Source organism: Sinocyclocheilus grahami, unplaced genomic scaffold, assembly GCF_001515645.1.
Source record: "Sinocyclocheilus grahami isolate Dianchi unplaced genomic scaffold, SAMN03320097.WGS_v1.1 scaffold31.1, whole genome shotgun sequence".
Lineage (NCBI taxonomy): Eukaryota > Metazoa > Chordata > Actinopteri > Cypriniformes > Cyprinidae > Sinocyclocheilus > Sinocyclocheilus grahami.
The window spans coordinates 1,255,415-1,282,914 of record NW_015505210.1 but is presented as its reverse complement, the minus strand read 5'-3'; the positions used below and the strand labels follow the sequence as shown (position 1 = coordinate 1,282,914).

The 27,500-nt window shown below is 36.8% G+C and overlaps 3 protein-coding genes across 3 annotated transcripts in view; all 3 read left to right on the top strand.

The window, feature by feature from the left end:
- The window catches only part of LOC107575858 (ribonuclease P protein subunit p25-like protein), a 2,107-nt gene extending 801 nt beyond the window's left edge, over positions 1-1,306 (top strand). Inside the window, exon 2 of the mRNA XM_016262182.1 lies at positions 246-1,306. Within this exon, the coding sequence (XP_016117668.1) occupies positions 584-1,306 (723 nt within the window). The 5' untranslated portion in view covers positions 246-583. The remainder of the gene's footprint in view (positions 1-245) is intronic.
- Positions 1,307-2,471: 1,165 nt separating this feature from the next.
- cox5aa (cytochrome c oxidase subunit 5Aa) lies at positions 2,472-5,584 on the top strand. Its single transcript, XM_016262546.1, has 5 exons — positions 2,472-2,632; positions 3,694-3,810; positions 4,403-4,524; positions 4,724-4,852; positions 5,425-5,584. Exons 1-4 carry the CDS (start codon positions 2,560-2,562, stop codon positions 4,835-4,837), a joined length of 426 nt encoding a protein of 141 aa, XP_016118032.1. The 5' UTR covers positions 2,472-2,559; the 3' UTR covers positions 4,838-4,852; positions 5,425-5,584.
- Positions 5,585-6,647: 1,063 nt separating this feature from the next.
- arid3b (AT-rich interactive domain 3B) overlaps positions 6,648-27,500 on the top strand; it is a 30,085-nt gene continuing 9,232 nt past the window's right edge. Inside the window, exons 1-4 of the mRNA XM_016262173.1 lie at positions 6,648-6,683; positions 7,957-8,004; positions 18,388-18,462; positions 20,045-20,117. Of these exons, the coding sequence (XP_016117659.1) occupies positions 6,648-6,683; positions 7,957-8,004; positions 18,388-18,462; positions 20,045-20,117 (232 nt within the window). The remainder of the gene's footprint in view (positions 6,684-7,956; positions 8,005-18,387; positions 18,463-20,044; positions 20,118-27,500) is intronic.

The window sequence follows — 27,500 nt, the reverse complement described above, 5'->3', positions numbered from 1 at the left end:
TTGGGTTTTTTTTTTTTTTTTTTTTTTTTTTTTTTTTTTTTTTTTTTTTTTTTTTTTAATTGTTGTTTATGTTACTTCATTTTATTTTCATTGGATTTTTAAATTGATCTTTCATTTTATTGTTTTTTGTTTTGACTTCAGATAAAAGTTCAAATAATGATTCATTTTGATCAAACCAAGCTTGTTGGCTTTAAAACGTGGTTCTGTCTCTGAACTCATCGTCTTTTTGCCTTGTTTGGTTACAGCTCCCTTCTCACGGAGACTGAAATATGCTTCAAAGGTAGTGACTGAGAAATTGCTGATACTCAGCACTTTCAGCTTTGATGAATTTGCTCGATTTACAGAACAGATTTTTTCTTTCCTTCATGTCAACGGCCAGAGAGTATGAAGTAAATGACACCTTGTCATTCAGTTCGGAGCTTTGGGAATCACACAACATTTAGCAGCTAAGATCATTCGATTTCCTTAATGTCTGTGCATTGTTTACGCTGGAAAACAGCATAATGTATTGCATCTTTTTGAAGGTAGAAATTACACAGCTCTGGTTTTGCACCCCCAAGAACATATAAAACACCCTATAAATATGTTTATGCCAAGCCGAGAGCTTCATAATAACACACAATCTAAATGCACCACATCTGTCCAACCCTCTAAACTCAATCCCACAAACCCTGCTGGGTCTTCTAGCAAACCAAAGCAAGATGGATTCAGGAAGGTCTGTTCCACTGGAGAGCCAATCCCATGTCCAATCCCAGGACTGGCATCTGAGGTGCTGGAAATGCGCGTGAAGGAAGGGAGCAAGATAAGGAACCTTTTGGGTTTTGCCATGTCTCGAATTCAAGGTGACGGACACACGCCTCCAACATCGCAGGTTATGTTCAGTGGGACGGGACGGGCTGTGACCAAAACCATCACCTGTGCGGAGATAATGAAACGGAAAGTGCAGGGTTTACACCAGGTGTCAAAGCTCCAGTACAGGACAGTGACTGAGGTGTGGGAGAGCCAGGAGAGCAGCCCGGTTCAGATGACCGTACACAGAACTCTTCCTTCCATTTGTATTCTTCTGTCCAAAGAGCCGCTGGACCCGCAGGAGCCGGGATACCAGCCTCCAGCCGAAATAAACGCTCTCTCAGAGGAAAGCAAATGGCCAGATGGACCACAGGGGGCGGGAAAGGCAGAAAAAAGACCAGCGAGTCCTTGTTCTCATGATCTCCCCAGTCTTAAAAGAGCTGCACTGGGACAGGATAAAATTCCAGCTCTGGAAACAGTGAAAAAATGTTACTATAAAAGGGAGGAATTCATATAAATGTTTTTTGTGTGTATTTATAACTTGCTTAACTGTCATATAATTTAGCCATATCAGGATGCAATACATGTGAATGTATAATCTGAGTGATAAAATGCATGATCAAGTGATTTTTTTTTGTATTACTTCATAATAGTCTGAAAATAAATGACCAAATAATTTAGTGTTGGCTATTTCTTACACTCCTTCACTGTTATTTTCTCTGCTCAGTAATTTTCATATTTTCTCACATACTCTTGGTTTTACCATTATAAATTTAGTATAATTGGAATACTATTATAGTTTATAATAATATTTTGGTTTTATTTTTTTCCATTTTAATTTTATTTTTTTTACAATTTTAGTAATTTTGTTGTGTTTTGTAAATTTTTTTTTTTTTTTAAGTCTAATGTGATAAATAATAAATAAAATATTCATTTTCATAGTTACAGTCAAACATTTTTTTCATTTTTCAATATTAATTTTTATTAATTATTTTAGTACATCAGGTTAAAAATTTTATTTCAGTTAACTTTAAATTTGCTTGAAAAAGTTTTTTTTTTTTAATGATTTTAGTTTTAATTTTGATTAACTATAATAACCCTATGTTTCCTTTATGACATGTAATACTGCCCTCTGCTGGTGAGAACAACTCTTTTGGAAACATGCTTGTTGCTGTATTCTCTTTAAATGAAATTCACATTTAGGGTTAGAAGCTAAAAACTATGGCACTTTGGCAACATATTTTTACCGTTAACTTTTCAATAAAAGACGAAGGTCAGACTTATTTATGTATTTTATCTGACACCATATTTCAGTAAAATTATATCAACGCTACGATTGCTAAATCTGCATATGTAATGAAACTGAGCTATTTTTATCAAAGTAATTGTATGACAACGTAATATTGCACCAATGTTGCCTACTAATGAGGGCATATAAATGCCATAAATTATGACGAACTGCTTGTGTGTTTAAATGGATGCAGTAAATGCAGAATATTGCACCTGTCCTACGCTTTTGTCAGCTCATATAGAATGACTGTGATTTGTATACAGTACAGAAAAGTATCTTTTGTCCTTCATGCTCTTTTATAATCCTCTTTAGCAAACCCTCTCGCTATTCATTGCCGTGCGTAGCCAGAGTCCACCACACACGGCTTTTTTTTGCCGAGCCAGTGCGCATGCGCAGTCACACGCCAGTCTCGTGTTAGCAGGTCGGCTATCTCGACTATCCTTCAGTCCGAGTTGCGCTTGAGCCCGGTGAGCCGCACTATGTTCAGAGCCGCCCTTCAACTCTCAGTCTCCGGTGCTCGGAGTTTAACAAGGTCACGGCCACAATATACAGGTAAATGCAGAATTTGCCATTAATTATGAAACCGCTGATAGGAAAAACGACAATAAGAGGCAGAGTTAACGGAAACACCTTGAACTTTAGCTTAGCACATAAGCTAACCAAAGCCGCACCGGTGTCTTGCAAGAAAGGTTATATCTTTCAGAAGTTATCACACGCTAAGTCGTAATTTGGATAACAGCATTTCCACATGACACTCGCGTTTTCCCAGTCATTTATGAAGTCCTGTAGATGTTTTCTCACAGTGTCCTTGCAATGACCCGCTAGAGTGAGGCTTCGGCCCAGCGCGAGGAGAAAACGCGACACTCAAACTGAAAGCATCCCAGATTGACACTTCTTTTCTGTCAGGTTGACATTTCATTGAAACAGCTAGTCTAGTGTGTAAATGCGTGGGTTTTGACAGCTTTTCAAACAGCCGGTGTGGTTTACATAAACTCCTCTGTAAGTTAGCAGTTTTGTCATACGGTAAATGAATACGTGCGCCGCAATGTTGCATGTATGAAGAATGCGCATAAATTCCTATTGCATGAATATAAAGCGTTGCTGTAGCTAATACTATCAGCTAGAATGTTTTCTATGACAGTGCACTGACCTCTATGAAAACCCACACCTCATATGCAAATGTAGTGTCATCAGAATGTACTTCACTTCATGAACGTACAAACATCTAGTTTGCATGTTTTGAATTATGTCTCGTTTTGTGGATATCAGTTGAACTTTTTGTCTGACCTTCTTTAGCTGATAGATAAGCATTAGCCCAAATCATATTGACCCAACAGACCATGTACCAGTCAAACAAGAGCACTGGACCAGTTCCAACTGGAACAAGGCCTGTATGCAAAATGTGACTGCACTATCAAGTGTTTTTCACCATCACTGAAACATGAAATGATTTTGGATTAGATTTATGGCCCTTTCATGCTTACAGTACTTCCCGGAAGTACTTTGGCTGTGACAATGTTGTTATTGTCTGTATGTCGTTTTCTAAGGCTGATAAAGTGAGTAATTTTTGCTAAAAGTCTCTTCTGATTGTCTCTGGTCTTTCTCTTCCACAGCTTCAGTAGCTGCTCGTTCTTATTCCCATGGCAAACAGGAGACAGATGAAGAGTTTGATGCCCGCTGGGTCACTTACTTCAGTAAGCCAGACATTGATGCTTGGGAGCTGAGGAAAGGTGGGTGACGGTGGCGCTTTGACCTTGTTATTGAATCGGCAGCTGTGCATTCGACTGCTGAGCTTGTAAAGTGAGAATTTACTCTCATAAATGTATTTTAGTGGCCATATGTTCTGTTTAAAATCCTCTTGAATCTGAATGTTGCTCTTTAAGATAGCCACATTTCTGAAAGTGAGTTCTAAGTGAATTCGGTAGCAAGCTATAGTGCATTACTGTACCTTCCCTGAAATGTTTTTTTTTTGTTTGTTTGCTGCCAATTTTTTTCCTGAAAATTAATATACAATTTTAAATATTTATTTTTATTATTATATATACTTTTAAACATTTTACATTTAAAATTATTCATATATATATATTACTTGCACCATTAGACAAAACAGGTTTCCACCAGTAACAGTAGTGTTTCTGTTTGTTTTTAATATTTGCTAACCTGTAAAGCTGGTTTAGTTTGATCTGTTAGTATCACTTCAAAAATTTATGACAGTCTGTTTATCTTTAACCTGTAAAATCTTTGGAACAAGGGAGTATGTCTTCGGTTACAAGCTCGAACTGACTGTAGAGTAAATAAGTGTCTTCTTTTGTTTTGCTTCAGGAATGAACACTTTGATCGGTTACGACTTGGTACCTGAGCCAAAGATCCTGGAGGCAGCCCTGAGAGCCTGTCGGAGGCTAAACGATTTGGCCAGTGCCATCCGCATCCTCGAGGCAGTCAAGGTCAGTAAAACTCTCTGGACAATAGCAGAATATGCCACAGTGGCATTAATTAATTTATGTCTTGAAGCTGCATTATTTAACATGATTTTTCTGAAATAATTTTTTTACTTAAAATTGTTTTAAATTTTAATTAGATTTTATTTTATTTTACTCGTACTCCTTTATTTATTTTAATTTATTTATTTATTTATTCACGCAGGACAAATCTGGCCCACACAAAGAGATCTACCCCTACGTTCTCCAAGAGCTGCAGCCTACCCTCAATGAGCTTGGTATCCCTACACCTGAGGAGCTTGGCATTGACAAAGCATAGATGTCTGCGATTGTGGTGAGTATCAGCAAGCAATTTTTTAAAAAAAAGGACACAATTCAACCTCTAAGCAATTGCAAGATGTGTTTCCTTATTTGATTTAAAGGGGTCATATGATGCGATTTCAAGTTTTCCTTTCTCTTTGGAGTGTTACAAGCTGATTGTGCTTAGATAAGATCCCTGAAGTTGCAAAGACTAAAGTCTCAAAATCAAAGAGATATTCTTTATCAAAGTTAAGACTCTGCCACGCCCCCCTAAAACGGCTCGTTCTAACACGCCCCCACATATCTACCTCACTATGTGGAAATATTAGCATAATGCCGCCCAAATGTGCACGCAAAGAAAGAAGGTGTGGTTTCAGTAACCGCAGTTAGTGTTGAAGCAGCCATGTCAGGGAGACGCTGTGTGTTTCTAGGAGAAAGCAAAAGCACTTTATTTGGCCTTCCGAAAGTAGATGCATTCAGGAATCTTTAAGATTACTTATAACAGGATGTCAACATATTCTGTTACACCAAATACACAAAATAATGATCTTTAAAAAAGCATCATATGACCCCCTTAACATGTGCAGCTTTCCTTTTTACCTACAGAGTCTTCCAGGAGACTGCTGCTCTTGTCTGGACTGAGTAGACCACTGTACTTGAAGTCTTTGCCTCATGTCATGGTGTTTGTGTTATATTTAATTGGCCTTTATTATGTTCTTTTGCTTGTAAAATATTGATGGACCTAATAAAGGGAGATATATCTTTACTCAATCTTGTTGTGTTTTTATCTGATGACTTTTGCTTCAAACTTGTATTAACTTGTATTATTGGGTTATAGGGTTATAATGAATCACAACAGAAAAATCTATCCTCTTAATCTTTCAAAATGGAAAACTATTTCTGTTAAATGTATTGACATTCTAGTTAATTATTTGTAATTTAATAATAATTTTAAATAAAAATCTTTACCTGTGAATGTGCGAGACTTCCGTTTCATTAACTATATGTAAACAGAATAATAACAGTAACGGACTGTTTTTGCACAGCTAAAATAACTGGGGGCCAACACCGGAAGTCTCGCACATTAAAGGTAGCAACTGCTGCGCCCGCTGTTACGTTAAAAACAAGATGCATAGTAAACCGTTCTTGTTTTTCTGCTCGACACAAGCTATGATTGATTATTTAGTAAATGTTATAGCACTTTTGAACCAGTGGAGGGCGCAGCAGGAATGCGTTCAACCTAAATCATATCAAAAAATTAAAATCACAATCAAAACATTTAAAGTTGTTGGGTATGCATAATGAATAAAATGATTTTAGGTAAAACGTGTTTTCCCCATCGTACTATTAATAATTGTTCATTTCCGTTCTTCTATAAACATTGTGTCTAATTTGGGGTCAGAATTTCGAGCCTAAATAAAAAATGACAGTCTAATAATAGATGCTTGAAACAGCCATGCAAGTGTGTTAACTCCCATCGGTTTTTGTGCTATAAATGTTTTACTTCGCTGCTTGCATAGGGGAAACGTAAGAACGTAGTAACTTGTTGCACGAGCCAGCGGGCGGGATTTAAATGTGCGGGGGGTTTGGCTCTGGCTGGAGGAGGAAAAGTCGAGGGGACTGTGGGAGTCCCTGAGCGCGCAGTTCGGGAGGTGAGGTCAGGCGTTTCCCCTTTGGCTGGGCCCCACTGTCGAGTGTTTTTTCCCCTCTGCAAACACCGAGAGGTTTATTACTGTTCTATCAGAGGGGATATTACACGTTCGGGTGGATGCACACGGACTCGGTGCGCTGAGCAAAACACGCACGGTGGTTTATCTAGGAAAAGAGTGATGGTGGACAATTCCAGTAGCAGCAAAGCGCAAGTGGTGAGTTCCGTCCTGTTGGCACAGACCCCTGTTGAATGTATTGATAAGCTACTGTAATATTTAATCAGCAGACCTCGAGCGTATCAAATATTGCATGTACGTTTAAGAGTTTTTTTATATAAACTCAATGAGTCGGTATTTATTATAATTACATTCGTGTGAATGATCAAGCTATTATATGTAGCGAAAATCCACATTGTACACGTCATGATTTCAAGATAGTTTTTTCTGATGATACAACTCCAGCTGTTTATCAGTTGTTAAAGTTCGTGTGCTGCTGGAGTCGATAAGTCAAACACATCGCCGTTTGTTTCCGTCAGAACGCGATACTTTGTTGCGTCGTGTGTTCGTTCTCTTTTTTTAATAGCTTAATTGTTTTTGGAAGAGCGCCGTACTTTTGGGCAGCCATGATTCGACTGTGAACTGAATGTCTTCTTTTATTGCGCTCACTTATCAAACGGTGCTTTAATTAGTGATAAAGTAACCGCATAAATCGACTGGATTTGACTAAATATTAATTATTTAACAAAATGTAAAGCGACACGCCGTTTTGACCGGACATCCGGTCCTTCTACTATCCCGACTGGTCGCTTCTATGGGGGGGGGGCAAAGGTAGGCTGGGTTACTGGGCAATAAGCGAGCCGCGGAATGCGACGTTAATCTTTTTGGGACGTATAAATACTGTGAATACGAATTAAAATTCTTGCGAAATTAATTCGAATTCCACCCAGCCATGTCCGTTGTGAGGATTTGCTTACACGTATTTGTTTTTCATTTCAGTTAAACAAATGTGGCTTTCCTCCTTCATGTCGTTTGTGCTTATTTGTTTACACGTATTTGTGTTCTATTTGTATCTAATTCGAATTGAGTCCATTTGATTGCGTCGATAATTCGAACTCTGATGCCTTTAAGATAATGATGTTGGTTTGAATTTTAAGAATTCAAGTTGCTCAAAAACAGTGTGATTGTTTCGTTTACGCATTAATTGTTGTGTTGCGTGAACGTTTAAAAAAAAAACGTGCACCCTTTGGTTGTTCCAAACCTGTATGAACACACAAAAAGACATTTTGAGAGATGTCTTCACTTTTTGTGTCCATACAATGAAAGTCAATGGGGTCCAAAGTTGGACATTGGACATTTGTCAAAAGATCATTTTAATGTTCCACAGTGGAAAGAAAGCCAGGATTCAGGATTGGAACTACATAAGACAACTTCTTCATTCTCATGTTTGGGTGAAGTTATTTTCATAAACGTAATTTTGTCCTTTTAAAAGGCTTGCATCAATCATAAGGATGAAGCCGTCTTTCAGAAGACCATCTCTGTAGGTTTAATGTAGAGAGACATTTCCCTGTAGTGCTGTCATCCATTTTAGTGGTCTGAGCTCTTTGTTTGCTCAGCTGTGCTTGAGTGATCGATCAATCAGGGAAAAATTGATTGCTCTAATTTCATACGCACACTCTTATGGCTTCCTTCAGCCCTTGATATTTGCATGCTTTCAATCAAAGCCCATTTACCCTACTTGCGTTGAATAATACAACATATATATATATATATACCGAAACCCCCAAAGCACCATTTAGCAGTGCATCCATTTTATTCCGTGTTTCTTTGATGTTATGACTATGTTTTTATGCAAAACATCCAACATGGTTTTATTGAGGGTTACTGACAACAAGCGGTTTTATTTACGGTAGATCAGTAACAACAAGCACAAGTTGGTAAAAGTATGGTGATGTTTGGGAAGGTTGTGTGTTGACAGGCCGGTCTGTGATGTTTTCATCACACCCATGTCATTATATATGTATTTATAGAGGATAATGGTCTGAGGGCTTGTATACTGCTTTTCAAATATAGGCTTGTCCACGTGTAGGAGATTCAGTGCTGTGAAAAGGCTGACGGTTGGACTTCTACCTCATTACTAAGAGGGAAGAGTTTAGTGAATGAGCTTTATAGAGTCACTTCATGGTGGTGAGTGCATTTTAGGGGGGTGATTTTCACAAAAACAAATTGTCAAGAAAATGTCCAGAATCCTTCAAAAATCAAAAGGAAAACTAGAAAATGATATATTGCTTTATGAAAATAAAGCCTGTCTTTACAAGTCTTTAGATAGTAAAACCTTGTAATTTAAAAGAAATAATAATTTAGACAACCAAATTTAATGCATGGAACTGAAGTCATTTTTTTTATTGAAATAATATACTTTAGTTACTTTAATTACTTAATCTGTTTCACGTTTTGTTTATTTAATTAGATTTTTATTTAGTATGTTTGGTTTAATTTTAATGCACAAAAAGCAAAAACAAACTTCTTTAATAACCAAGGTTTTACAGCTTGAGGGGCTTCAATCCCACCCCCACCCTCTTTTCTTTCTTTGTTTTGGTCCCACCAGTCTTTATTTCTGTCCTTTAGTATTTAATGATGCTCTCTGTGGTAACAGTATCAGATTGCAGGGTGGGGGGGATGTGAAGAGACTGGTTTGATGGCACTGACTACTACAAAAGGGAACAGATGCCACAAATGGCATTTTTAAATGAGGGTTGGGGGTTGTCTTTTTGAAGCTTTTCACACTTAAATGGATAAGCCTCAGTCGATCAGTAAACACCTTTGGTAAAAGCACAGTAGTCGGGTGTAAAGTTGGCGGCAGTGTTTACTCATAATCTTAGCGAATGGGGGAATTAATTGGCAGTTTGCAGATAAAAAAAGTTCACCCCAGCTTTGTTTAGAATCTCCAAGGGGATAGGACTTTCAGGTTTTTCAGGGAGGCCTATGGATGGAGATGTTTGGTTTGGGGATGTTATGATCGTTATTTGTACTTCCTGTGCTTGAAAAGTTGAGTTTTATTGTTGCTGATTTGCTTTTTGCTTTTACTAGCATTGAATTCAGTAAATCATCTCCCAAGTCAATGAGGAGGTCAAATGGCTGCCATTAAACTTTTCATTGAACACATGGCTGAGGCCAGTCCAGATAGCCTGGCGCCCTTTAAACCTAGCGTATTTAGTGGTAGCTGACACAATGCCCTTTTTAGGGAGCTCGGCATGGTAATCTAGTGTGATTAATGGAGTTTTAATCAGGCTCAGTTGACGTCGAAGCAGGCATGTGCCTTGAGTTACAGCCTCCCATTTGGCGAGTATGATGACCATATCAAAGGCATCGGGTCAATAGAAACACCCCCGCTACTTTGATTCTGCATTTGTCAGGAGAAATATATGGCGGCAATTAGCAAAATCTTTAAACCAAGTACCTGTTTATTATTTTAGGGGCCAAATATTCATTCCAAGTCTTTCTTTGAAGCCTCCGGTCGCATTTTTGCCACACTCTTTAAAAGTAAAGGTTCTTATTTTGGCATTGATGGTTCCATGAAGAATCTTTCAAATCCATACATTATTAAAAATAGTTTCCAAAAATGTGTTTTCACAGCGATTGAACAGTGAACAGTTCTTTTCTTAGTGTGAAGGACATTGTATTAATCTAAAGAACTTTTTTCCACTATAAAGAGCCTTTTGTACAGTGGAAAGATTCCTTGAATGATAATGCTTTTATTTTTAATAGTGTTGAATCCTTCCATTGCGCAAAAGGTTCTTTATAGTGGAAAAAGGTTACTTGGGTGTTTAAAATGTTCTTCTATGGCTGTGAAAACCTTTATTTTTAGGAGTGTATCCAACATGGATTGGGTTATATTGTCGTCTTCAAGGTCGCTATGGCAAAAGTGATGTGTACGAATAAACAAAAAGGCAAAAGTGCTTTAGATCGCACACTCTTGATGTTCTCCCTTCCCCCAAAAGTGCTTGTTTCTGAACGAACAACAGGAAATCTGTCCTTGGGTTTGGGAACAATCTTGTTTTGTCGAAATCTGTTGCATTATTTAACAGTCAGCGTCACCTTGACAAGATTTCACCCCCCACGCCAACAATACAGCCCAGCCGGTAGCAATCAATTCTTATTATATCAGGGATTGCTGCCGCAGTGGAATGATTTTCCATATAAATTATCAATGACCCGACGGCCTCACACTTGTAGGTTCGCTTCAAATATTAGCATGACATCTGGTGCGTATTATTAGCATGGCGTAGCTTGCTTCTCTTGCACGTTACGGGCATTAATGCGCTCGCGAGGTCTGTCAATCTCTATCTGGTAGTTTTGACAGCTCTTGGTGGTCCATCTTGATGGAGAAGTTTCGGACGACCCTCCTGGGTCCTGTGATGATGTGATCACTGGCGTCAGCTCAAAGTGTAGAACATCTGTGCTATAGATCAGTGACGATTCAATTAGCAATGGTCTTTGCTCTTAAGAATATCATCTCGGCAGGCCGATCCCATGATAAAACATTGTTTATTTGAATTGCAAGCTGTCAGATGGATGTTTTATAGCCTTGTTTTGGTGCCATTTCGCCCTTCCCGTTTTCAGCGCAGTGTGAACTATCTGGTCGGGTGGTAACTCTAACCCTTGAATAGGAGGAATTTGATAGTAAAAATCTTTAAAGGCCAGAGGCAAGAATGTGAGGTTGGTGAGGGGCTGGCGTCTACGTCTAGTTTGTCCAGCCCCACCCAAAGGAAACATTCCAAGTGGAATTAGAGTTTCTTTTCTTCAAATGGTGAGAATTCCCATTAGGGGCCTGTGCATAAAGGGAGAATAGAGGGAGTGTCTTCGTCACAGCCGTCCTATGATTTGTGACCGTTTCTACTCCATTTCACCAAATGTAACAGAAGCAAGTAATGGAGGGGGAAAGGGGTGTTTTCTTATTTGTCTGTCCATTTCCTTTCCCTCTTAACAAGTATAGAATGTTTGTCCCCAACCCCCCTCAAAACCTGTCCCAACTCGCTGGAGATGTTTGCAGCCTTCGTTTTACCAAAAGCAGCTTAGGGCTTTATCATCACACAGTATCTATTTATCGATGTCACTAGAATGTGGAATTTCAAGCACACCTAGGAAGAAATCAAGTGCTAAAAAAAATGCATACGTCACATAACCCAGCAGGGTTGAAAGTAATGTTGTTGTGCCATCAATAAAAACATGTTTATATTGGTTAAAAGTACATTTTGTGCTATGAATAATCTAGTTATTTTTTATATCCGTATTTCTGTTTTCCCCCCGTATATTTCTTTTATTTTTATTATCTATTGTTATCCATTTTATTATTATTACTTGAGCATAACCGTTTTTTATTTATTTATTATTTTGGTCAAATTGTTTTTGGTTTTCAAATAACTTTTTTGGAAAAAGTGGACTGCACTTGTTAGTCCAGTTTGACTACATTAATGAATGTGTTTTACAGAGGTAGACAGGATGCAAGAATGGCAAGGTATTATAAACAGGACATCATCATCAGGAATATCATCATGCTCTGAATCCTGTAAGGCCCCAAATTTCATTCTTGAGGGATTATTGGCATTTAAAAATTCTTAAATTTAGTAGAAAAGCTGCCCAGGACAGGGGAACTTTTGGGATCTGCCCTCCTTCAGTTTCATTCTTTCCAAACTTTCCGATACTGAGATAGGGCCATGGTGGACTGAGATGTTCACACCTGTGTCTATTTGTTTTAAAGACTATCTGTTTTCTCATGTAGCACCCAGTCAGTACAAAGATAATGGATGTGAACTCTGCCTCAGGCCTTTGCAGGATGTTTAAGGATTTGGACAAGCAGTTACAGGCCCTGGCTTTGGTCTTTTTGTCTCTCTTTCGGCTCTTCTTAACTATGTGCCATTTGAATTGTTCAAAAGGCCATATCAACCAATAAGGCCTAATAAAGCTACTCAGGCCTTTGCAGGATGTTTAAGGATTTGGACAAGCAGTTACAGGCCCTGGCTTTGGTCTTTTTGTCTCTCTTTCGGCTCTTCTTAACTATGTGCCATTTGAATTGTTCAAAGGGCCATATCAACCAATAAGGCCTAATAAAGCTACTTTTGTTTTTTTGTTTTTACCCCGCCTCCTTTTGTAGTAAACTTTACTCTTTTTTTTTTTGATACAGTTGTACAGGCTGCACTTTTTACAGACTTTTTCCCACAATGAGATGATGTGGGAAGTCCACTGTGGAAAAAAGTCTGTAAAATGTCCAGATACTGGACAGCCACACACCTTCAAATATCACTTAGTGTTGTGCGGCATACAACCTTGAATTGCTCTTAATTGATCCATTACAAATTCCCAGGGATAAAAGTTCCCAGTCTACTCCCACCCCCACCTCTCCAGCCTCGATCGCTCCTGGCACAGCAAGGAGCCGAATAAGTGAAACTGTGACTTTTGGCAGTGGAGACCCAATTATTTGATTTGGATTAAAGATCCAGGCCATCCCCCATGGTGCTGTTCAGTGCTGTCGCCTGTGGAGCAGCTGCAGAGCTGTTGAAAATCTAATGGGCGTGTGGCACTTGGACAAGTTTCATTGATCTATTTCTTTTTTGTCTTTATGTAATATGGTTATTGTAAAATAGTGATGGGCGGAATGTAGGGCTGAACGATTTTGGAAAATCTAATTGCGATTTTTTTAAATTTTTTTTACCAATATTGTGATTTAATATGTGATTTATTTTTTTTAAAGCTCGTTGTGTTCTGTATTATTCAACAAAGACAAGCTAACTTTAGACCATGCAGTGGTTCTCAAACTTTTTTGGTCGCGCCCCCCTTTAAACCTATAAAAAAAACATTTTTTGAGGCTTTCCTCCTCACCAACGACATTAAACACCGTGTCTACACCGGACGCAAGTGGCAAAATACAGTAGTAGAACCCAACCCATTATAATCAATGACAAACCCCGACGTTAAACTGATGCCTTGTTCTATTTATGACGTACTGACACAAAATTAAAATGATTTGCAACGGTCGCATCCAGTGTACAGTAGAGCTGTTGCGGCGCAGCGCGATAATCGTAGCATCCGGTATAGACACTGTTAGTGAATCATATTTTCTGCATTTAGCTTTTGAATGACCAGCACCTGCCTGGGTCTGTGCGACTTCATCTATGGCTTTTCTCTTCGCTTTCACAAACTGATCCATCTCCCATTCTTAATTACGTCCTTTGGCTGTTTACGGTTTTATTTCTTTTCTTTTTCTGCTGATGGAGTACGCTTTCAAATACGATACACACTTGTACGATATACGCTTTCAAATATTTCCACGTGTAACGTTAGCATGCCAGGGTTGCCAGGTTTTCACAACAAAACCCGCCTAATTGCTACTCAAAACTAGCCCAATCGCATTCCAGGGGGTAAAATACACGTTTTTTTTGGAGGGGTTCCCCAAATCACGGACTTGGCAACACTGTAGAGTGCCAACTTGATGCTTCCTCTGAAGACCGCTTAGATGTGTTCGACTTGAAGCAGCGCTGCTTAGACCAATCAGTGTGTGTCATCAAAGTACTGCGAGAGCTATTAAGAGAGCGGACGTCTCCTTATGCTTTCTCTCACTGTACTTTGATGCAGTGGCGGCTCGTGGGTTTTAAAATAGAGGAGGCACACTCATTGTATTGGTCTGGGATCCCTGCCGATTAGTATTATTTGCTTAACCACTTTAAAATGGCTTTTTGGTTGCTTTTAGTCAAAAAACTTAAAGAAAACGACATACATACAGCAAGATGTTATAATTCACTTACCTGGCCTATCACTTGAATCAAACATCCATCCCTTCTTAAAACTCTGTGTTAAAAGAGAGCTGCCTGTTGCGCCATTTAATTAAGCCGACTACTGTAGCCTATATCCAGTTTAGGCTGTTTTCCCTTTTTTAAATTTGTATATATACTGTTTGAATGACAGCTTGGTAAATCTGTTGGCGATCAAATATTCAATATCGCTACTCATCAGAAGTACTTGGTACATTATCAGCGCAGCGGCAGACGTTCAAACTAATATCACGTAATTTACGTCTCTGTGATGATTGGTTGATATCAGAAGGGAGGCTAGCCTCCCTTGCGAGAGTTCTTTTCTCAAAACTCCTCAGCGCTGAAAGTGAACACTCGATGGTGATTGGCTAATTTTTTTTACCAATGGAGGCACGAGAGCTCAGCGCTCGCTCGGCCTCCCCCTCCCCTTCTCTATCACCTAGCGGTTGTAATTACATCAGCAGATTCGGCACATTCGCGATAGAAAATGATATGATATTATGATATTACAACTGTGAAATTACAAACAAAAATGACACATTCTTAGACATGAACTGAAATGAATTGTGAATTTTATTAACATCTAATCGTCCTCACCTCAAAATTCTGGGGAAGCTGTGCCTCCCCTGATGAGCCGCCACTGCTTTGATGTCATACACCGATCGATCTTCAAGTCGAACACACCTCTTTACTCTCGCGTGTCACGTGACCGAGTGTAATCGCAGCCTCTGCGATTTAAAAATCGCGTTTTTTCATATCGCGATATTATCGCAAATGCAATTAATCGTTCAGCCCCAGCGGAATGGCAAAAATCTTATATTCTTATATCACAGTAGTAGTATGTAGTAATTTTTGCTGAGAACTGCCTGTACATTTTTCTGTACCTCTGTCTTTTCTGTTTGTTTGTTTTATTAATTAATTAATTAATTAATTTTTATTTAGAACTTGATTGTATTCTTTTTTAAATGTATTTCTCTGCTTTTATTTATTATTTTATTTATTCATTTATTTGTATTTTAATTTTTTTGCGTTTTTTATTTTGAGAACTTGCCTCTATATTTTTTGTTTTATTTTTATTGTTTGGGGGATTTCTTTGATTTAGTTTTTCATGTCTTTTTTTTTGTCTTGTTTTTTTAATTATATATATTTTTTGACCTTGAGTACCTCTATCTTTTCTTTTTATTTATTTATTTATTAATTAATTCATTTATTGTTCTTTTGTTTTGGTTCAGTTTTTGTTTTTATGTGGGTAACTTGAGTGCATCTGTCTTTATTTTTACCATTTATTTCTTCTTTTTATTCTGTTTTATTTTTCAGTTAATTTGTATGATTTGATATTTTGCAATGATACTTAGTGACTGTAAATGACCTATATTTATGTTAAATGCATGTGACGCATCAAAACGAAGTTGCTCCCAACAAAGCTATAATCAACAAAGCTATCTACACTGAAAGTGTGGTCTGTTGCACCATTTGAAGTGTAGGCTGTCATTTAATTTTTTTGTGTCCTTGTATATTTGCACCACAGATTTACAGTATAGCAGAATCTTTACATTGTCATACTGCCCAACCCTGTTGTAAAAGAATGCTTTAATTAAGAAGAAATCAAACAACTTAAGTGCCTCAACTGAATAGTGACTCATGGTGAGTGCTGATGACACATCTGTCCCACACAGCATGATCTCGAACTTATCAAAATGCAATTACCACCCATTCCTATCAGCATACTGGTATATTTGCATTAACACCCAAAGAGGTCTGCTTGATAGGGGAGGTTACTGTTTCATCTCAGTTGAACAATCCTATCTAAGTGTTGATAGCACTTTGGGAAGCCCACCCTGTTATAGCATTACTGCCTGTTGACTGAATGTCTCTGGTTTCTCAATGATAGATTATATTCACATTAGAAGATCTCTGTTTGCGCCCTTTTGTTAGGATATATCACTTATCTAGTAGACTCATGCTGTGGTTTCCACCCGTACTGATGTTTTTCACTAAAATAATATTTTTCATGAGCTACACTTAAAAAAATAAAGGTTCTTTATTGGTGTCGATGGTTCTATGAAGAACCTTCAACATCTGTGGAACCCTTTCTTTGCACAAAAGGTTCTTTATACTGGAAAAAGCTTCTTTAGATTTTTTAAATGTTCTTCACACTAAAAAAATGGTTCTTTTAAGAACTGTTCACTCAAAGGTTCTTTAAGGATCTAAAAATCACTTTTGGAACCTTCATTTGTAAGAGTATAGAGTTTTGTGTCCATCCTTTTTGCCCAAGTCTTTATTTGCCACATTCAGATGTGACAAACACTGAACAATGCCATGTGTTTGTTCCTTCAACCCCAGTAATTATTTGCCATGGTCAGCTAGGGTAGTGGTTTCTGTCAAATTAATATGGGGGAAGGGGCTTTCCTTTCCTTTGGGTGACCCAGATGGTCATCTGCTTCCTCTTCTCAGCTAATTTGGCCACTAGCCAATCAGTTCTCCCTTAATATGATTAGTAAGGCCAAAGCCTGACCTGTAAGCCTGATAACAGCTTGCACAGTTCTTGTAAATGTCTTCGATGCAGGATAATGTTTTGCATTCGGCTCACGTGTTGACGCCATTTGGCTTGACGTGTGCACCGGACAAAATCCGTAGAAGTATGAGATTTCTCGTAATCCTTTTATAATGGAATTCAATACACGAGTGCTTGTTGTTTTCAGATTCCCTCAAGGTTATACAGTAGACGCTCATTCACTTGACACATCACAATGCCACACAGCATGGATGCCCACCGCAGTTGATTCCCTGCCGGGTTCCCGCTCCCGGGCCCAGCTGGTGTGTGTTTGCTGTAAATGTGAAGAGGGCCTAGCTGTAGGCCACGCTCTTACCCAGCTGTGATTCACTTAGCATATTAAAGAGTGGGGCGGTGGATGAGTCCTGTAAACTGCTTTATTGCCACTCTACCTTTTCCTTTCAGACTTTGTGTAAATGAATACTGGAGCCGCAGTGGATAGCTTGTAATCAAGCACAGGGCATGTGCACAGGGGGACTATTAGATTTTATAACTGTTTTGTGGTCACGCCCTCTGGGTAACAAGGGTGACGCAGTGCTAAAGCTGATTGCCTTCAAGCAAATGAGCTAAAAACATTGCATCACTCTTAATACTAGAGATATACCAGTGTATCTGTAACATGTGTTATTGGCTGATATTACAGATTTTAAGTCGTATCGTTATCACTCCATATTAGATGTGTGCCAGCTTACATTAGATAATATTGGATATTTCTGCATGCTTATTATTTAGATTACTTTTTCCGTCATCTAACTCTTATTCTTTAAAATACCTGATAAAGATTACAGTTAACAGTGTTATTAAATTAACACTGTTAATTGTAATATTTAATAAATGTATTTATACATACAATTTTATATTTGTTTCATTTTAAATGCTATTTTTTGTTTCTTTTTAAAATGGTATGCAATTTAATATCAGTCATCGCTGTCTTACAAATGTTTTGGTATCACCTGTATTTTAGATGTATTGCAGTTAATTATTAGGTTTTTTTTTTATCGGACTATTGAATATTTAATTGTTCATTCTCATTTTCTCTATGTTTAGATTTAAAATTGACCATTAAAACACTAATTATTTAATATTTATCTTTAGCAAATCTCAAAATGACTTTTTTTCATATCATATATGTTGTGATGCCTATATTGACTTTTGCATTTATTTTCTAATGTGTTTTATTTAAAAAAAAAAAAAATTTGACCAAATTGTATAGAATTTTTAATATTGGCCATTTATTGGTTTTTGGTCATAACATGAAAATAATAATCAGCCAGAAATTTTCAAAAGTTTGCATATGGTACATTTGTACTTTCCTTGTAGCTTATGTCCACTGTCACCCAGTTTTCAGCTCCGTACCCCTTCTTGTTCAGTCAAGACCGACCCTTGGAGTTCAAAGGTTAGCGTTAAGGAATACCTTCCTGACATGCAGACAGGAGCCTGTTTGTGCATCTTGACTCCCGACACCCAATAACTCACTTTCTCTCCTTTCAGACAGTGACCCCCAATGTCATCCTCTTCTGTCACGTTGTTTTGCTAATTGTTTTTCTCTCTTTTCTCGTAGAATGGAAATTCAAGTTGGAACGAGGAAGGCGAGGGTGGGAGAAGCCGAGGAGAGGCCTCCAGAGACTTTGCCAAGGTAAACATTGTTTCTAAGCAATGGTCATATAGTCATATACACACTTTGTCAGTGACACAAACAGTTTTGCTCAGTTATTTAACTTTATAGTAGCATGTAGAGGAAACTCTTTTTATAGATTGGGGCTGTTAGTTTTTCATCACAATTAATGTATGCATTCGGTTCATATTTAAATAAAGAAAATTAAATATACAATTATTGGGCTCTAACATTTTTGTAAGGGGTGTTTTTTTTATTTATTGTATTTTTTTTATGTCTCTTTATGTTAACCACGGCTGCATTTGTTTGATCAAAAATACAGTAAAAACAGTAATATTGTGAATTATTATTATTACAATTTATTACAATTACAAATAAAATATAATTTTTTTTAAATATATTTTACAATGTACTTTATTCCTGTGATGTAAAGCTGAATCTTCAGAGTCATATGATCCTTCAGAAATCATTTTAATATGATGAGTTGATTTTTATAGATTGGGGCTGTTAGTTTTTCATCACAATTAATGTATGCATTCGGTTCATATTTAAATAAAGAAAATGAAATATACAATTATTGGGCTCTAACATTTTTGTAAGGGGTATTTTTTTTTATTTATTGTATTTTTTTTATGTCTCTTTATGTTAACCACGGCTGCATTTGTTTGATCAAAAATACAGTAATATTGTGAATTATTATTATTACAATTTATTACAATTACAAATAAAATATAATTTTTTAAAATATATTTTACAATGTACTTTATTCCTGTGATGTAAAGCTGAATCTTCAGAGTCATATGATCCTTCAGAAATCATTTTAATATGATGAGTTGACGCTCAAGAAACATTTCTGATTATTATCAATGCTGAAAACAGTTGTGCTTAATGTTTTTGTAGAAAACGTAGTACATATTTTTGGGATTTTTCAGATTATATTAGAAAGATGGTATTTAATTTACTTTATCTGAAGTTTCCAGTGAAAAATAAAATAAATGTAAAAAAAATTAATTGTTAAAATATAATGATCCATTAACCAATTAACAGTATTATATACTTATTTAATCACATACTGTACATTAACAAATTGACAGCCCTTATTTGATCTATATTAATTAGTGCTGTCAAAACGATTAATCGCGATTTAATCTCATCCAAAATAAAAGATTTTGTTTACATAATATATGTATGTGTACTGTCTGTATTTATGTATATATAAATACACACACATACAATATATATTTTGAAAATATTTACATATACATATATATATAAATGTAGTATATAAATTTAAGTATTTAAATATAAGTATTTAGTAGATAAACAACATATTTCTCTGAAATATATACATGCATGTGTTTGTATTTATATATACATAATAAATATGCACCGTGTACACGCGTATATTATGTAAACACAAACTTTTATTTTGGATGCACTAATATTAATATATTAAATTCTGTATTTTATTGAGCAAACAAGGATTTTTGTTCAACCTTAAGAACAGTTGCTTTATGTCTACAAAGAAATTGACATAAAGAAGTTTCCAAAAGGATGTTACAATGATTAACTAATTAATTGTTAATCACAATTATTCTTTCAGCTTTACGAACTGGACAACGACCCACAACGGAAGGAGTTCCTCGACGACCTCTTTGCATACATGCAGAAACGAGGTAAGACAGGCTCTATTAATCCTATTTCAAACATTAATTTCCTCCCAAAGGGACCTACATCTTGTCTTTATAGGAGAAGTATCTGTAGGAATAATTGAATCCACTTTAGCGTCACTCTTTGGTGATGAGCGATTTAATCGGACACCTACACTTAGTGTGGAGACGGCCCCCTTAGTTAAGTGGAATCATATGTCCCCGGTCTCAGATTAGCATACTGTGACAGAAAGATGGGCCTGACCGTGTCATCCGACTAAGACTAAGCTCTAAGCGACACAGCTTGATGGGCTATTAACCCCATACCACGGATTTAAACTCAACCAGATGGAGAGCTGTTTGTGTTGGTCAACCATCAAACCCCCCGTGCCACCTACTAGTGTGCGTAAGTGGGGTTGCCAGCTGAGACTTCATAATGGGCGGGGGATGGGAAATAGTGTGATCTTACCAAATGTCCGTCACGGAGGTCCTCTCAGCCATGATTAATGATGTTTTTTTGACTGATGGTGTGTGTGAAAATTACTTCTGTGGGTGACGGTTGGGTGTTATTCAAGTCCTGAAAGTGTTTCAGCGTGCGACTCGACTCGTCCGGGATGAGTAGCTGGTTTGGTATAGATTGCGACCAGTTTCCACTCAGCAACTTTGAAAAGCAACCAGACGTTTCTTGTTTTGTTGATTCGGTTGTCTGATGTTGGTCTGAAAGGTCTCTGGTGGCATGTCATCAGTGACTAGCTAACTAGCATCTCTCGTTCTACTTCGGTTTCATTCTAGTAGTCAACCAATATAGATGTTTTGATGGCTGATGCCAATTATAATATTGTAGAGAGCAGGGTGGACAATATAAAACCGATATATACCACACAATTTCATTTGAAGAAAAAATACCAGTAAATAACAGTTGCTGCAAGAAAATTGTAAAAAAAAAAAAATTCTAAATTATTTTATTTAGTTAATGAATTGGAGATAATTCTTTGAAAAATGAATCAGTATCAATGAGTAGCGTAGTGAAATCTGTGCAATAAACGTAAATGTATACTTTTAGACAGCAACTTTTTGTTTCTTTGTTTAACATAGTCTAATAATTTATTAAAGCGAACCGTTAAACAAAAAGTATTGAAAATGGAGAACGGGATCTTGTGTGTCAAAATAAAAGTCCACACTTAACAGCCAAACTGAAAAAAATATTATAGACTGATGCTGATAATAAAAATAATAAAAAAAGGCAAATATTGGCCAACCATTAGTTTATTCCAACACCACTAAAAACAGCATACAATATGGTGCCTTTATTTGCTTTAGACACATTTCTTGGTGTTTGATGTCCAAAATAAGTTTGCTGGTGGCCTTTTTATTGTATGTTTAAAGTAATATTCCAGGTTCAATACAAGTTAAGCACTTCTCCCTTCTTTTCTTTAATTGAAAATAAGCATTTAAAGATAAATTTGAGTTGCAGTGAAGCACTTACATTGGACGTAATGGGGCCAATGATGTTAAAATACTCACTATTCAAATAGTATAGCCACAAGACACAAACATTGTTAATATGGTTCTAGTGTAAAACGTAACAACGTAGTGCCTAAAATTCTAAAATGGCCCCAAAAATGATGAGAACAACTGCTTGCGTAATACGTGTTTTAACAGAATAATTAATATAAGTGATTATTTATAGTGACTAATTATAGAATTATGAGCTTCACATTCCTGCTTTTAAATCTTCCAAATGTTGGCCCCCATTCACTTCCATCTTAAGTGCCTCACTGTAATCTTTTTTTTTTTATTAGGAAAATGAGGGAGTAGTCGAAATTAATTTTGTGGTAATCAGCTGTTATCGACTGAGCTTCACTTGCATTAAATCCGGAAAATTCCATAACATGCCACACCCACTGTGTGTGTGTGTGTGTGTGTGTGTACATATATACAGTGGGGAAAAAAAGTATTTAGTCAGCCACCAATTGATATATATATATATATATATATATATATATATATATATATATATATATATATATATGTGTATGTATGTGTGTTTGTTTGTTTTTTTACGCTTTGATCTTTCTAACTTTACACACACCTATAAAAGTCTGCCTCAGCCCTTGAAACTTGATAAGATGGGAGGAGGACCGTAGCAGTGGCTGCAGGGGAGTTTTGTGAGGGGATGTTCGGTGTGTGTGCGTGTTGATTGGGGGCGTCTTGCTCAGGGCCTGGGGGATCAAATAGAGGGTTCCTGAGGTGGATTAAGGGGCCCTTGTCCCTCTTCTGAAGATTAATGAGACCCTAAAACTCGGGGCCCCACCTTTGATATTAGAAGAATGACAGACAGTAGAAAAGCAAAGACAATGGAGTGACTGCTGAATAACGGAGGGATTGCATGGATGAGAGGAAATGATGACAAGATGAGCAAAGAAAGAGAGAGGCCGTATTAAATTATAGGAATGCATAAAACCAGCTAGTAAAGTTCTGCACCAACACTATATAGGCCAGAGTTGACTAAGTTTTGATGCACTTGTTGTTTATAGAACAATGTAAGAACATTGTAGATGCTCTAGATTTATTAATCGCACTAAAACATTAAGGTAATCGATAAAACCATGGTGAAATAATTACTGTACAGCCAAAACACAAATTTAGGCAATGGGCCAGCAATATGAATAAAGATGTCGTCATAATCATCATAAAAAGAAAAAAATGTAAATTGTGTATCTGCTGTTTTTGAATGTGACTCATCCAAACAAATCTTACACCCAGAACTATATGTTAAGTAAGTAGACTATAATTTTTTTAAAGACTATCACTATTCTTTTCAATGAATCATATTGGTCTATATTGGATATAGACAGTATCTCACAGAAGTGAGTACACCCCTCACATTTTTGTAAATATTTTATTATATCTTTTCATGTGACAACACTGAAGAAATTACACTTTGCTATAATGTAAAGTAGTGACTGTACAGCTTGTATAACAGTGTAAATTTGCTGTCCCCTCAAAATAACTCAACACACAGCCATTAATGTCTAAATCGCTGGCCACAAAAGTGAGTACACCCCTAAGTGAAAATGTCCAAATTGGGCCCAATTAGCCATTTTCTCTCCCCGGTGTCATGTGACTCATTAGTGTTACAAGGTATCGGGTGTGAATGGGGAGCAGGTGTGTTCAATTTGGTGTTATCGCTCTCACTCTCTAATACTGGTCACTGGAAGTTCAACATGGCACGTCATGGCAAAGAACTCTCTGAGAATCTGAAAAAAAGAATTGTTGCTCTACATAAAGATGGTGTAGGCTATAAGAAGATTGCCAAGACCCTGAAACTGAGCTGCAGCACGGTGGCCAAGACCATACAGCGGTTTAACAGGACAGGTTCCACTCAGAACAGGCCTCGCCATGGTCGACCAAAGAAGTTGAGTGCACGTGCTCAGCATCATATCCAGAGGTTGTGTTTGGGAAATAGACGTATGAGTGCTGCCAGCATTGCTGCAGAGTGTCGTCATGGAGGAGTGGAAGAGGACTCCAGTGGCAACCTGTGAAGATCTGGTGAACTCCATGCCCAAGAGGCTTAAGGCAGTGCTGGAAAATAATGGTGGGCACACAAAATATTGACTCTTTGGGCCCAATTTGGACATTTTCACTTAGGGGTGTACTCCCTTTTGTGGCCAGCGGTTTAGACATGAATGGCTGTGTGTTGAGTTATTTTGAGGTGTCAGCAAATGTACACGGTTATACAAGCTGTACACTCACTACTTTACATTGTAGCAAAGTGTAATTTCTTCAGTGTTGTCACATGAAAAGATATAATAAAATATTTACAAAAATGTGAGGGGTGTACTCACTTCTGTGAGATGCTGTATATTGCAATCTTGTAATATTGCACAAAAATCTAAATTAATATGTTTTTATACTGTACATTATAGTATAGCATTTTGGTAGCATTTATTTCTAGTTTTTTATTATGTAGAGTAAACAATATATTATAGAATTTTAATCATAGTATGACAGCCTTGATGCTAACATGGCGTAAAAAATGAACAAAATTAAAATCATAACATGACAATCAATTTATCAACATCAGTCAGAATTTTAATATCAATTATGTAATATCTTAATATTGTTAAAGTATACATTTTTTAGGTTTTTTTTGTTTGTGCAATAATGATGCAAAAAAATTTACCAAATATTTAACAATGTCGCAGTTTTCCATTCAGAATCAAGTATTCTAAATACTCATGTAATAGTCTCATAAATGTATCTATTTACCACTAATGTTGAACACTTCCTTTGTTAAATTATTTAACTGGCCCATTTTAATGTTTTGTAGCTTCTCATTGGTAACAAAGAACATTTTCGAATTATGACTAAGAGCATTTGTGGTCCAGTTTAATTTATCGTCGACATAGCGAACAGCTGCTGGGTTTCCTATAGTCAGCAGAGAGGAGGTTATATGTGAGCACGGCCTCTATTGTGTGACATGTCCTGTTTGGAGCGTTTGTCTTGTCACTCCTGAGGCTTGTTACTCTCCTCAAGCATGTTTATGACATCCTGGGTTTGATGTGGGCTGCTCCTTTCCCACCCGAGCACCTCCGTCCATTTGTAACCACCGACTACAGACTTATTTAGGAGAGTCAGGAAGATCCCCAAAAAACTCTTTCCTTATCCCTCTCTCTTTGCGTTAATGTTCACGGTCCCCCAGAGGAACACAGTCTTGCACTGAGCCCTCGATCCGTTTGTTTTTATGGCTCTCCTAATCCAGTAAACATGTTGAAGTCTTAATCAAATGCACTAAATCAAGCATGACAGCAAATTCCTTGTGCAGCATTAAATCCAACTGAATTACAACCCAGTGGCTTGTTGGATAGGCAAACTATATATAAAACAATAAATATTGTATTTATTTACATACACAAAAATAATAATTTTCTCTGCGAGTCCACTGAAAGTAGTTCATTTGGAGCCAGGGCTGCATATACAGAGTGTTTTTAGAGTTGCACGTGAATGATGGGTGTTGGAGGAAACATGAATATTTTATACAAGCATGGAAAGTGCTTATTGACAAAGAAAATGAAAAATGACTCTCAGAATCCCTGCTTGTTACGATTTTGCTGTTGTCAAGGATGTTGTGGATGAACATTTTGGTGAATCCCAAAAAAATATTTCTGTTCTTAGGATTTTCTTGACAAAGCACAATGCAGGGTTATTATAATTAACTAAAACCATATAACTGTTACTTTCATTCATAAAATGTCTGAATGAAATATTTGCAAAAGAAACATTCCCGTTTTCATTTGAATTTAATTTGATGTATTGAAATGGCTAAAACTAAAACTGAATTAAAAGTGAATAAAACCATATAAACTATATAGTTAAAAAAACTAATAAATTAAAAAATGACTGAAATTAAAAAACTAATTCAAAATATAAATAAAACTATAATAGCTTATATATTTTATTGCTAAAACAACAGTGGCACAATTCAGTTTACTTAGAAAAATTTTGCAATGCAAAAAAAAAAGATTTTTAAAGATATACAGTAAATAAAAATTATGTATATCATTAAATTCATATGCAAATAAATGTTTTTTGTAAAATAAGTGTGTGATGGTAACATTTATTGTTTTAAATTAAGAAAAAATAAAGTTGTTTTACAGTACAATTTGTGTACTGAGAATCAAATGAAACCATTTAAATGTATTTATTTAAATTTATTTGTTTTGTTTTTTATAATTGCCATTATTCATAAAATCCTTCCAGACACTTTGCAGTAATGAGAATTGTGACAATGTGCAAAAGGCATGAATGGTCCTCAAATATGCTTTATTTTCTTTTTGCAAAATGCAATTTCTTGTTTTTTCTTTTGACTTCGGTGTGAAATGCGATCTGGCAATACTGAAACGTTTTTCGGGTTATCAAAACAAAAGATCTAGCCACACAGCATCATCCAGAACCTTTCGTCGGATGTTAGACCATGCACTTCCTGTATGCCCCCTCACTTCCTCTCTACAGCTGCATTACAGTAAGAATGGCAATCATTGTTTAGGTCTGAGAGTGGAATTTCCTTCACCAGCCTGGCGTCTCAGGGTGCCTTATTGGTTCATCGCAGAACGCTGGCTTCTTAATGTGGGCAGCTGTTTCCTCCTATATTTAGGGCAGTGGTCAGATTCACTGGCCTATTTTTTTCTAGAGAACAAATGGGGGAGGGGATCAAATTAGATGGAGTGATGAAAAGTAAATTAGTTAGAAATTGCTTCCACTTCCTTTCAGCAAACAGATTAGCTTTGTCTATGAAATCAGAATCTACATGCAAAAAATTACAGCTTTGTATTAATTTATAGACATATATTAATTTATAACAACTAGTAAATTGACTAAAGCAACAATGCTAGTAATGTTTCTGTCCTTTTTTGGGGGGGGATCGAGTATGAAACTGTCCTGCTTTTGTTTCCATATGTTAATGTCTTTATGAACATTTTAGTTGGTTAAGTTGAATTTGGTTCTGAATGCTCTTTTCATAGATATGTTCAGCATTGTATGTTTGCATCCCTGCAACCTCGTGCTTTTATTTCATTAACCACGTCTGACGTGTCTCATTGGCTATTTCTTGAGACGTATATGAAGGGAGACAACATGATATCAATTAGGAGTGCAATGCTTCAGCATTAAGCCATAGCACAGCTCACATCAATCAATAATGAAGCCTCTTTAGCAGGAGAAGGCTTCCAATGACTTTTCCATTCTTGAGTTTGTGCTAAATTGGTTTTGCAGTTATGGAGTGTGTCACAAGGTCGCTCTCTAGACGCCACCGCTCCGCACGATTTCCTGTGGACCTGTACCTGAATCTCCAGCTCGGTGACCTAGCGCTAACCTTTTGCTCGAATCTGAGCAGCGATTGTTTGATGAATGAGTAATGTCATTCCCAGCATTAAATAACTGCCTTTCAAAGGGAGCTCTTGCTCCGGACTCTCCGGGGGGTGCTGGGCCTTGACTTAGAGGCCTGGGCTTCTAAATTACACTGGCTAAATGAATGCTTTATGGCTGTTTGCTGTGAGGGGTTTGAGAACAGAACAGAACATTCTGATTCCGATAATTCAAGAGGAAGCACACAAACAACCACAAAACAGACATTTGGGGTTTGTTTGAAACTAGCGACTATATTTCATACTTGTGTAAAGACCACTGAACAAGGTTTTTTTTTTAAATGTTTTTACTTAAAATGTTATATATTATAATATTAATATTCAGCATTTTAATATATATATATATATACATACATACACACACACACACACACTCTACTGGTCAAAAGTTTGGGATCAGAACGATTTTAATTTTTTTTACAGGAGTTTCTTCTGCTCATCAAGGCTGCATTTATTTGATCAAAAATACAAGAAAAAAATTTCA

Coding starts and splice junctions, on each gene's coding strand:
- cox5aa (XM_016262546.1), top strand. CDS start 2,560: ATGTTCAGAGCCGCCCTTCAACTCTCAGTCTCCGGTGCTCGGAGTTTA. Junction 3,811..4,402: donor TGCTTGGGAGCTGAGGAAAG/GTGGGTGACGGT, acceptor GTTTTGCTTCAG/GAATGAACACTTTGATCGGT. Junction 4,525..4,723: donor GCATCCTCGAGGCAGTCAAG/GTCAGTAAAACT, acceptor TTATTCACGCAG/GACAAATCTGGCCCACACAA.